General features: G+C 46.1%; 1 protein-coding gene across 5 annotated transcripts in view; it reads right to left on the bottom strand.

Annotated features, from left to right (window-relative positions):
* Nucleotides 1-12,716, bottom strand: part of DNAJC5 (DnaJ heat shock protein family (Hsp40) member C5) — a 42,530-nt gene that overhangs the window by 10,055 nt on the left and 19,759 nt on the right. For 2 of the 5 annotated variants that reach the window (XM_035025599.1, XM_035025600.1), the window contains exons 2-3: nucleotides 1,549-1,666; nucleotides 584-797 (exon numbers count right to left, since the gene is read on the bottom strand). In XM_035025599.1, the coding sequence (XP_034881490.1) occupies nucleotides 584-797; nucleotides 1,549-1,655 (321 nt within the window). In that variant the 5' untranslated portion in view covers nucleotides 1,656-1,666. Of the gene's footprint in view, nucleotides 1-583; nucleotides 798-1,548; nucleotides 1,667-9,249; nucleotides 10,690-12,716 lie in introns of those variants that run through there. The other 3 variants (XM_035025598.1, XR_004682991.1, XM_035025597.1) reach the window with 3 other exon arrangements.

Here is a 12,716-nt window from a genome sequence, read left to right as displayed (position 1 = left end):
GGGGGGGGGGGGTACTAAGACTCGGTGGCCGGGGGCTGAGACTCGGGGCGGGGGTTGAGACTGGGGGGGCTGAGACTCGGGGGGGCTGAGACTGGGGGGGCGCTCCCGCCAACGGGGGGGCGGGGGCAGAGGGACGGAGCCCACTGGCCCCGAGAAAAGGGGTCTTCGGAGCCGCGCGCCCGCGGCCCACACGTGCTTGGGCAACAGGGAGGAGGGGCGACGTGCGCGGGTGTCTCACGTCAGAGTTGACACACGTCTTCCCGCACCCTGACGACCAGCTGCCCACAACAGGACGGAAAGGCCCTGCCCACCTCTGTTCAAGGGCGCACAGTGACTCACGAGAGAAAGGGGCACAGCCGGCTCGGTGCCGGGCTGGCTGCGCGCGGGCTTGCAGCCGGCCCCGCAGACCCGGCCCCGCACTGACACACCGGGAGGGAAGGCCGCCACGCGCCCGGAAACCGTGTCTCGGGGGCACAGAGCACTCGGACCAAAGGCCCTGACTCCGCAAGACCCAAAGCCCTACCCGGCAGGAGACCCCCCCCCCGGGGCACCCGGGGCCGCACGGGCCGCCTGCTCCCCTCACCTTGGCCCACCAGCTGGACAGCACGAAGTAGGTGTTCACGTTCTCCTCCCCAAACTGCTCGGCCACGTAGAGCCCCAGCGAGCCGTACTTGTCGTAGATGTTTCTTTTTGTGGCGTCCGTCAGGATGGCGTGGGCGTTGTTGATCTCCTTAAACTTGTCTGCAGCCTCTGGGTTATCGGGGTTCTTGTCAGGGTGGTACTTCAAGGCAAGTTTCCTGCAAACCAAAACCATTTCTTTGTCACTTATTCCACATTCATCTGTGAGAGGGAGGGCCCGGTGCAGGGAACACTTCCCCATTACATGTCACTTCCCAACTCTCCACAGAGTTCGAGAATGTCAGCATCAGAAGAAACCTCTGCAGCCTCTCGGGGCAAAGCTCCGGGCTCTGACCTGGCCACAGAGGAGGGAGCCCCCAGGTGAGGGCTACCCTGGAGGCAGGCATGGCCAGCAGCCCACCCTTCTCCTGCTCAGAGGCAAACCCTGCTGCTGACCTCTAGTGTCCTCGCAGCTTCACTGCACATTTTGCCAAATAAAGGGAGCAGCAAAGGCCTCTTCTCTCCTGTGTGAGAAGTACACAACGGGAAGAACACAAAGCAGGGCTGCTTGAAGGGTGTGGATCACCGAGGACTTGTGTCTCTGCAGCTTACTCCCTGAAGCCGTGGAGAAGCTCCGGCCGAGGGCTACGGGGAGGAGCCTGTCAGCCCCATCTGCTGAGCAGGCTCAGACCTGCTTCCCCGTGGGACTGGCCGCTCCAGGGTACACAGTGTGTATTATCTACAAAGTGTTACTTTTTTATTGCCAAGAAAATACCAATATAAGAATTTTAAGCTATAAGGGAACACATTATGCATACAAAAATGGACCTAAGAGTTCCCAGTTACCTACAGAGTCCACTGGGGGCAGGGAGACACACAGTGGTTCCTGGTAAATGCAGATCAAACCACACAAGGTACAAGGCCTCTTACCGATAGGACTTTTTAATGTCATCTGAGGTTGCATTCTTGTCCAGCCCCAGAACATGGTATAGTGATTCCCCAGAGGTAGAGAGTGAGCGCTGTCTCTGGTCGGCCATGGTAGGCTAATCTACAAGAAAAATGCAAAGAAAACATCAAAGAGTATCGATAAAGATTCCAAGCACAGAGCTGGAGGACTTTATTCCATATGACTGTTCTATGCAAGCAATCACAACACCACTGGTGGTGGCCATGAGGGTCACAGACACAGCACATCCAACTACAACGTAAGGGGGTGTGGGGAGTGGTCCCATGTGAGGCCTAGAGGCTAAGTTTGCAATTGTGCCTGTGGAGTGCTAGACTATTGCTACACTAAGTAGACTGTAAAAAAACTGTGTTTACTGTAATCTCCAGAGCAACCTCGAAATAAAAAATCCAAACAAGTACAGTTAAAATTCTCAAAGAAAAAGGGTAATGATCTCTTTAGACTAAAAAGTCCAATAAAAAGAAGAGGTTGTCAGAATGGAGAAAGACTCAAGACCCAACTAGACACTTTAAAGACAGAGCCTCAGAACCCTTTAATCCAAGGGGCACCTGGGTGGCTCAGTTGGTTAAGCGACTGCATTCGGCTCAGGTCATGATCCTGGAATCCCGGGATCAAGTCCCGCATCAGGCTCCCTGCTCATCGGGGAGTGGGCTTCTCCCTCTGACCCTCCCCCCCTCTCATGCTCTATCTCATTCTCTCTCTCAAATAAATAAATAAAATCTTAAAAAAAAAAAAGAACCCTTTAATCCAAGTATTGACAGAATTAAAGGAGAAATGGACAACACACAACACAGCTATAAAAATCTTAGCACCCATCTCTCAGAAACAGACAGTATGGACAAACAACAGAAAAATGGATGATCCAAAAAACACTACCAACTACCATGACCTAACTGATACATACGGGACACCCAACATCTATAAACAGTTTTTTAAAAATCACCAAGACATGTCATATATTAGATTTTAATACAAATTTCAATAAATTTAATGGACTGAAATCATGCACAGTGTGCTCCCTGACCTTAGCAGAATTAAGTTAGAAACCCAACAGTAAGATACCCAAGAAAACCTCAAGTATTTTTTTAATAGAATTTGTTTTTTGGGGTTTTTTTTTTAGATTTTGAGAGAGAGCGAGCATGAGTTGGGGGAGGGACAGAGGGAGAAAGAGAAGCAGGATCCCTGTTGAGCACGGAACCTGATGTGGGACTCGATCCCAGGACCTGAGCTAAAGTCAGATGCTTAACCGACTGAGCCACCCAGATGCCCCCAAAACCTCAAGTATTTAACATCATCCAACACACTGATAAAATAACATGTAACTCAAAGAAGAAATCAGTTATTTTCAATTGAGTAGTAAAAGATAACATATTAGCCAAGGCCTAACATTCAACTTCCTAACACCAGAAGCAGCAGGACAGACCCAAAGGAAATGGAAGGAAGGAAATAATAAAGAGCAGAAATCAACAAAATAAAAAACAGATAAATGATAGAGAAATTTAACTAAGCCAAAAGTTGGCTCTTTGAAAACAACAACAAAACTGATCAACAGCCGGGCGCCTGGGTGGCTCAGTCATTAAGCGTCTGCCTTCGGCTCAGGTCTATGATCCCAGGGTCCTGGGACTGAGCCCCGCATCGGGCTCCCTGCTCCACGGGAAGCCTGCTTCTCTCTCTCTCCCACTCCCCCTGCTTGTGTTCCCTCTCTCGCTGTGTCTCTCTCTGTCAAATAAATAATAAATAAAATCTTAAAAAAAAAAATTGATCAACAGCCGAAAAAAGAAAAAAAAAGAACAGAAATCAGTGAGGTGAGGAAGGAAAAAAAGAGGGGTCATCCCTATAGACCCTACAGGCACAAGAAAGATGATAGAGAGGGGCGCCTGGGTGGCTCAGTCGTTAAGCGTCTGTCTGCCTTCGGCTCAGGTCATGATCCCGGGGTCCTGGGATCAAGCCCCGCGTCGGGCTCTCTGCTCTGCGGGAGGCCTGCTTCTCCCTCTCCCACTCCCCCTGCTTGTGTTCCCTCTCTTGCTGTGTCTCACTCTGTCAAATAAAATCTTAAAAAAAAAGATGATAGAGAAAATTATGGACAAAAATTAGATGAAACAGATAAATACCTTGAAAAACACAATTTACCCAAATTAACACAGGATGAACCAGAACATCTGAATAGTCCTAAATGCGTTACACTAATACAATTGAATCTGTAATAGAAAACTTTCCCACAAAGTTCCAGGCCCTGGAGACTTTTCTGCCAAATATCCGAGAAAGACATCAATCTTAGACAAACTTTTTCAAAAACAGAGGAGGAGGGAACTTTTCTTGTTTTTGGAGGCCAGCACGACCTCATAAAGACATTACCAAAAAATCCGTCACAAACATAGACATAAAAATCCTTAACAAAGTATTAGCAAGTTGAATCTAATTAAGTAGAAATTATCCCAAGAAGGCAAGCCTGATTTAACATTTCAAAACAAACCAATGTAATCCAGTATATTATAGAACAAATGAGATAAACCACATGGTCATCTCAAAGATTCATCAAAGCATGCAGCAAAGTTCAACACTAATTCATGATTTAAAAAATTCTCAGTATATTGGGAATAGAAGGGAACTTCCTCAGTCTGATAAAGGACATCTAACCAAAAACCTATAGCTGATATGCTCAGTAGTGAAATACTGAATGGTTTTCCCTTAAATCAGAATGTGACAAGGATGCCTACTCTCACCAGTTCTAGCCAACACTGTTCTAGGACCCTGAACACCGCGACAGGAAAAAAAAAATCGAAAAGACATAAAACCATCCCTATTCACAGATGACTTGGTTGTTTATACAGAAAATCCTAAGGGATCAACAAAAAACAAAAACAATGAAACAAAAAACCAACTAAACAAAAAAACCAACTACAACTAATTGAATTTAGCAAGGTGACAGGATATAAATATTTAAAACTATATTTTTATTCGAGAGCAGTAAACAACTGGAAAATATTATTACATACAGATTTCATTTACAGCAGCATCCAAAACCATAGAATTATTTAGGGAAACAAATTTTTTTAAATTTATTTATTCATGAGAGTCAGAGAGAGAGACAGAGAGAGGCAGCGGCAGAGGGAGAAGCAGGCTCTCCGCCTAGCAGGGAGCCCGATGCGGGACTCGATCCCAGGACCCTGGGATCGTGACCTGAGCTGAAGGCAGATGCTTAACCATCTGAGCCACCCAGGCATCCCAAGGGATAAATGTTTTTTTTTTTTTTAAAGATTTTATGTATTTATTTGACAGAGAGAGACACAGCGAGAGAGGGGACACAAGCAGGGGGAGTGGGAGAGGGAGAAGCAGGCTTCCCGCTGAGCAGGAGCCCGATGCGGGGCTCGATCCCAGGACCCCGGGATCATGACCTAAGCCGAAGGCAGTCGCCCAACGACTGAGCCACCCAGGCGCCCCAGGAATAAAATTTAACAAGAGACATACAAGACCCCTATACTGAAAACTACACATTGCCAAGCGAAACAAAAGACCTAAAAAAAATAGAGCTTTATCATGTTCATGGATCAGAAGACTCAAGACTGTCAATCTTCTCAAAATCAATCTACAGATTCAATACAATCTTAACTCTAATCTCAGCAGCTTTTTTGCAAAAACTGAGAAAATGATTTCAAAATTTGTATGGAAATACAAAGGGCATATATTAGCCACAGCAACACTGGTGTACAGGGGGCCCACAGTAAGTGCAAAGATGTCCATCATCAATCAGTCACTCAGAAATGCAGAATAAAACGAGATACTACAACCTACCAGAATGGCTTGTATTGAAAAGATGACCCACATCAAGCGTTAGCAAGGATGTGAGGCCACATGAACTCTCACACATGCTGAAAATGGCAAACGGTACAACCCCTATAAATTTTTTTTTTTTTAAGATTTTATTTATTTATTTGAGACAGAGAGAATGAGACAGAGAGAGCATGAGAGGGGGTAGGGTCAGAGGGAGAAGCAGACTCCCTGCCGAGCAGGGAGCCCGATGCGGGACTCGATCCCAGGACTCCAGGATCATGACCTGAGCCGAAGGCAGTCGCTTAACCGACTGAGCCACCCAGGTGCCCACGGTACAACCCCTTTAGAAAACAGCCTGGTAGTGCTTTAAAAAGTTAAACACACACTCACCAGACAACCCAGCAATCCCTCTGCTACGTATAGCACTTCCTACATGAAATGAAAACGTATGTCTCCCAAAGACTTACACACCATTGTTGATATAGCAGCTCTACTCACAATAGCCAAAATCTGGAAACAACCCAAATGTCCAGACAGGTGAATGGATAAACAGAAAGGGGTCTACCCGCGGAATGGACTGCTGCTCAGCATGAAGGGAATGAGCCACGATGACACACAAACACCACGGATGACTCCTGAAGCATGCTGCTGAACGAAAGGGGCCAGACCTAAACGAGAATGTAGGAGTTCCTTACGTGAAACTCCAACAAACGCAAAGTCGTCTACACAAGGATGCCCGAAAGCGGAGGGCAGAGCAGAGATGGGTTACAAGGGCTCAAGGCAACTCTGGAAAACTACCTGGCATTTGCCACAGGACCCAGCAGGTCTGCTCCTAGCTGATTTATCGGAAAGTAAACACGTCTTCACACACAAACCTACACACGACATTCACAGCAGCTTTATTTGTAACAGCCCCAAACTGGGATCAGCCCAGATGTCCTGGACTGCAGTACACACGTGCACAATGTAATACTACTTATCAAACCAAAACAAAACCAGTGCTGCCCGTGTAACTTGGATGAACCTGCAGGGAATTGCACTGAGCAGATAAAAGCCGATCCCAAAAGGATCCCAAACTATATGACTGGATTTTGGAAATGACACAATTTTAGGAACAGAAGACAGACTGCTGATTGCCAGGGGTCAAGGATGGGAGGTGAGTGGGACAGGGGTGGCCTGTGTACCGAGAATTCCAGTATCTTGAGTCCAGCAGTGGACACGCACACCTACGCAGATGCTACGGCCCTACGGAGATCACCACGCCCACACCAGTAAGTACAAGTAAAGATGGGGAGATCTGACTAAGATCGGTAGGTTGTATTAACATCAGTATCCTGGTTAGGATAGTAAACTACAGTTTGGCAAAGTCACCGTTGGGAAAAACCAGGCAAAGTGTTGTGATTTCTTATAAGTACGTGTGACTTTATAATCATCTTAATTAAAATTGCAATTAACAGCTCATTACTAGACTAATTCAAGTTACTTGGTTGGTTTAGACCATTCAAAGAAGCTATAACTAGAGATAACATAGCATATTGTTACCAGCAATAAAGGCTAGATCTAGCAAAGCCAGAAGCAAGAAAGCAGTGGGAAAAGAGAACCTCAGACATCCGGTCCTAGCCCAATTCCTTCACCTCCCAGAAGATCAAAGGGAAGCCCAGACATGCAAAATGATTTACCAAAATACACAAATAATTAGTCACAGAAGCAGGCCCAGAAGCCACTGCTGATTTCAAGTTCAGGGATCAACCACACTAAACGTGTGTCTGCCCTCTGGTTCTCTAAAAAGACACACTGTCACAAGTTGTGACTAGCTAAATTCTCTTTCCTGCTGCTTGAAGTTAACAAAAAATAATAAATAAACAACCTTTCCAGGAAATACAGTGACGCTGCTAACAAAAGGGCTTCCAATCTCCGCATCACGTCTGCTTCTGTGAAGGGAGCACGATGGGCCGAAGGCAGCGCCCAGCCCCATCACACACTTGCAGACACTGCCCCGAAGTCAACCATGTGAAAAATGAGGGGATGGACTTAATTTCTAAATGCAGTACTGATTTAATGATTATGTGACTACAGGCTAGTACTACTTAAAAATAAGTTAATGTGTTCATAATTACCAAAACTCAGGAGCAACTAAGATGTCCTTCAGTGAGTGACTGCATAAACTGTCCATGTGGACAGTGGATATTCTTCATGCTGGAAAGAAATGAGCTACTGAGCCGAGAAAAGGCTGCACAATGTGTGATTCCCGCTCTATGACATTCTGGAAAAGGCAAAACTCCAGGGACAGTAAAGAGAGTGGTGGTTGCCAGGGGTTGGAGGAAGCAGGGATTAAGAGGAGGAGCACAGGGGATTTTTAGGGGATGAAACTACTCTGTGTGACAGTGATTATGTTTGTCAAAGCTCACACAGAACATGCAACACCAGGAACGACTGCTAAGGTAAACTATGGACTCTGGTTAATAATGTATCAATACTGGGGCGCCTGGGGGGGGCTCAGTTGGAAAGGTCTGCCTTCAGCTCAGGTCATGATCTCAGGGTCCTGGGATCGAGTCCTGTGTCAGTCCCATGTCGGGCTCCCTGCTCAGCAGGGAGTCTGCTGCTCCCCCTGCTCATGCTCATGCTCTGTCTCTCTCTCTCTGTAACCCTAAAGCTGCTAAAAGAAAAAAAAAAGTCTATCAAGTAGGAAACAAAGTACAAAAAAAAGTTGGTGACCCCAGAGGAAAAATGGCAAGGGTTTTTTTTTTTTAAGATTTTATTTATTTGTCAGAGAGAGAGCACAAGCAGGGGGAGCGTCAGGCAGAGGGAGAAGCAGACTCTCTGCTGAGCAAGGAGCCCGATGAGGGACTCGATCCCAGGACCCTGAGATCATGACCTGAGTTGAGGCAGATGCTTCACTGACTGAGCCACCCAGGCGCCCCAAATGTCAAGCTTTTAAGTTCTGATATCTTTAGAGGTTGAAGGCTACTATTTCTATAAAATTAAAAGAAACTGTGGACAAAAAGTAAACTGTGAAGGAGAGCAAGCACAGAAGAGTAGGATCGGCAATGACTGTCTGAGCAGGAAGGTATAAACTAAGCACAAGAGGGCAACACAACTCAAGTGGATGAAGCCCACAGTGCAGAGAGAAGTTACAATTCAGGAAGTATCTTAGAACCAGCAAAAAGAAAACAAGAGGAGAAAAATTGGTCTAGCAGGAATGCAAAAGGTAAGGAATACAGCCAAACAAGGGGAAAGTCCATTAAAAACAAAAGAAAACAAAACTAGAGCTGAAAGAAAACAGAAGTGTGCAAACTGAAAAGTGCCATCAAGTACCAGGGCTGCACTTAAAACATTCTGGTCAAGACTGAGAACTTTCCAACACAAAAAAGTTTCATATTCTAAGATGAAAAGATTTTCAGCCTAGAATTCTATTATCAACCAAGTGCAAGGTCACAAGAATATACAAATGTAAGAGTCTGGGACAAGCAGTGCTCCCACCTTCTAAAATAAACAACTATCTGAGGACACACTTCAACAGAACGAGGAAGGAAGTGAGGAAAGAGGGAACCCTGGGATAAAAAAGATTGGTGTCATCTGGGCCTGCATCAGAAGACATGAAGGCAGGAGGGGGCGCCTGGGTGGCTTGGTCAGTTGGGCGTCTGTCTGCCTTTGGCTCAGGTCATGGTCCCAGGGTCCTGGGATCGAGTCCCGCATCAGGCTCCTTGCTCAGCGAGGAGGCTGCTTCTCCCTCTGCTCCTCCCCCACTTGTGCTCTCTCTCTTTGACAAATAAATAAAATCTAAAAAAAAAAGAAAGGAGACCCAAGAGCAGCCCCTCCACACACCCACAGGAGGCAGGGTTCCACTTCTCTCTTCATGCCCAATGACAACACAGAACGCAAAGGTTAATGCTCACAATGGAAAGGAGGAGGGTGCAGGGGTGGACAGCCACCATGGGCCAGGCCCCTCCATGCCACGGCCGACCTGGACCACTCAACTGGGTTCCTTGAGTGGCAGTCCATGGGGCTCAGGCTTCCCCTCCCCTCACCAGGCAGGTTCCATGGCAGTCATATCACTGATGCAGAGACAGAAGCACAGACAGGTGACATCAGGGTGTGAACCCAAACCCAAGGGCATCACCCTTTGACCTAGAGACACCAAGTAAACCACCCTGCCTCTAAGCCTAAGGGATGATGGTGCTGCTGAGGGGCAGGTAATAAAACAAGTCTCCCTGGCATCCAAGAGAGAGCATGGGTTTTGGAATCAGGAAGTGAGGATTCTAAGCCCCGCTCTGAAAGTTTCCAGCTGTGAGACCTTGGGCAAGGCCCCACAGTGCTCTGAGCCTCCTCCTTCATCAGTGGACCTCACAGGACCAGGGAGCACAGAGCCAACAGAGCCAAGAGACCCTCAGTCAGAAGCACGCATCTGTACTGATGCTGTAGCCAAGTGTTCTCCAGCTGGTCCAAGACTGAAGTGCCGCAGCATGGTCAAATTACTACCCTAAGTAATTTCTTTGTTTTTATTGTTACCCAATGCCTACTAAATAGTTGGCTTCTAGACCCCATCCACAGAAAAACATCAATAGCTAACACTTTTATGTCTGTTCTGTGAAAATAACCAACGAGAGCCATACCTCTTCATACTGCACTTTCCAGATAATGCTTTTATTCCAACAAACTGAAGATTCTTGGCAAACTTGTGTCGAGCTAGTCTCTTTTTCGACAGCATTTGCTCACTTTGTGTCTCTGTGTCACATTCTGGTAATTCTTGCAGTATTTCAAACGTTTTCATTGTTAGTATATTTGTCGTGCTGATCTGTGATCAGTGATTCTGACTCAAAAGCTCAGAAGATGGTTAGCATTTTTTTAGCAATAAGTATTTAAAAATTAAGGTATGTAGTTTTTTTTACACATTATACTATGCCACACTTATCAAACAATAGTATAGCATAAACCTAATTTTTATATGCACTGGGAAACCAAAAATTCATTTGACTCATGCTATTGGGATATTCGCTTTCCTGCAGTTTTCCTGGAACCAAGCCCGCCATAACTGAGATATGCCTGTATGCAGTCAGCTACTTAATTTGACTAAAGAAAAAGTCTCACCCTGTAAAACTGTCACATTTTAAATTATGAATCACCAGTACTACTTAAAAGTCTGTATGCCAGATTTCACAGAAGTTACTGCACTGAATGTCAAAAATTTCCTAGTCTCAGAATCATCCTAAGAAAAACCCACAGAATTAATTTAGAATAAATTTTCTTAGTTTCAATGGATTGCCAGTAACTATATCCAAACTTTTCTAAAGGCTAATACTTGCTTAATACAAAATCGTATCTTAGGGCGCCTGGGTGACTCAGTCGGTTAAGCGTCTGCCTTTGGCTCAGGTCATGATCCTGGGGTCCTGGGATGGAGCCCCGTGTCAGGCTCCCTGCTCCAGGGAGCCTGCTTCTCCCTCTGTCTCTCATGAATAAATAAATAAAATCTTTAAAAAAAAAAAAAGTATCTCCTCAAACCCAGAGATTAAAAACGAAGTTATAAGGCATCCGGAGTCACGTGACTGGCAGTTTTCTCCCTTGTTCCTCGAGTAGCACAGAATGTTAGCGGAGCTACACCTCAACATTTCTGACCCCATAATGTTATAATCAGGCAAGGTCTCCACAGATGGAAGCAAAGACTAATGTTCACACAGACACGAGAACTTATGGAACAAGGAGCTTCTAGAAAAAACAATCTGTTGAAACACCCAGCCAGCGAAGACATAAACGGAAAAGCAGCAGTCAAGAATGGAAACCAGGGGTAACGGGTCTGTGGGAAGGTGCTGAAGCCACAGAAATCCAAGAACAAGCCTGAAGAGCAATGGGAGCTGTGGGAACAAGTGTGGTGAACATAAACATCACAAACCCACAGCAACAAGATCAGGACCCAAGTGGGGAGAGAGTGCGGAGTCCCTGTCAGCCCCACCAGGGCCACAAGCACCGTCCACACCAGAGCCTGACGCCGCCTATGGCCTCCCTCATTAAGGGTGCGGGTGGGTCTGCTGGTGCTGAGGGGGCAGCAATTTCATCAGCGTCCCCTTGATTTTTCTGTATGCCAAATTCAGAGGAAAGTGAAACAAATGCTTCTACTTAAAAGACTATGCGAATGTCTTTGGAAGGTACTATCTGGCTGTTTCTGGGAAATACCTGAGAGTTAAAAACTAACCTCCTTTCTATTTTAATGAAATGACAGCACAGCAGGGGGCCTGACAGCTCAGGCCTAATTTAACTGTATCAAAGCCAAGTACTTACACACCAGAAAGGGGGAGAACATTACCACTCAGGTTTACTTTAGTGTTATTCTTCCAAGGATTGTCTACTCTAGAGCACACACTGGCAAGCTTTTATTTATTTATTTATTTATTTAAGATTTTATTTATTTATTCATGAGAGACAGAGAGAGAGAGAGACAGAGGCAGAGGGAGAAGCAGGCTCCCCGCAGAGCAGGGAGCCCGATGCGGGACTCGATCCCGGGACCCTGGGACCATGACCTGAGCCGAAGGCAGACGCTTAACCAACTGAGCCACCCAGGCGTCCTAAAGATTTTATTTATTCATTTGAGAGAGCGAGAATGAGAGAGAGCACATGAGAGGGGGGAGGGTCAGAGGGAGAAGCAGACCCCCCGCCGAGCAGGGAGCCCGACGCAGGACTCGATCCCGGGGCTCCAGGATCCTGACCTGAGCCGAAGGCAGTCGCCCAGCCGACTGAGCCACCCAGGCGTCCCGGAAAGCCTTTTTTTAAAGGGCAAGTTAGTAAATGTTTCCGTCTCGTGGGCCAGTCTCCTTGGCTGGGTCCCCAGTTTTTAGCTCTGCCTTTGAAGCAGGAAAGCACACAGTGTGTAAGGCCTGGTGCAGCTATGCTCCAATAAAACCTGACCCGAGTACAGAAGCAGGTGCGACCCTTGCCCCAGAGGTCAAGTAATGGCTTTCCTGTGAATTATTTAAGGAAGTTAGGTCTTTGCAGAGGGTCCCTTACGCTTATATACCGTGAACAAGTGTAGGCTTAGTTACTGTGACACTTTTTTTATTCCTCAAAATTAACTCTACACAAACACAAAACAAAGATACAGGCACATACCAGGTGACATACAGGAGAAATGTTCTGAATATACATTTTCAATGAAGATGGAATAATTCAAAGAAATCCATTGCAACATGAAGCAATTACAGGGCAGACAGTAAGTAGCAAGAGTGCCCTCTTATTCACATAAAAATGGCTGGAAAAGCTGTGGGAGAGGTGAAGGCATTTTTTCTTTGAACAGTTTTGTTGTTGTGTTTTTAAAGATTTATTTATTTGAGAGAGAGAGAGAGAACAGGTAGATTTATTTATTTGAGAGAGAGAG

Source organism: Mirounga leonina, unplaced genomic scaffold (genome assembly GCF_011800145.1).
Source record: "Mirounga leonina isolate KUSES-001 unplaced genomic scaffold, KU_Mleo_1.0 Mir_195, whole genome shotgun sequence".
Classification (NCBI taxonomy): domain Eukaryota; kingdom Metazoa; phylum Chordata; class Mammalia; order Carnivora; family Phocidae; genus Mirounga; species Mirounga leonina.
Note: the sequence above shows the minus strand (reverse complement) of the source record. Positions and strands in the feature narration are given on the sequence as shown.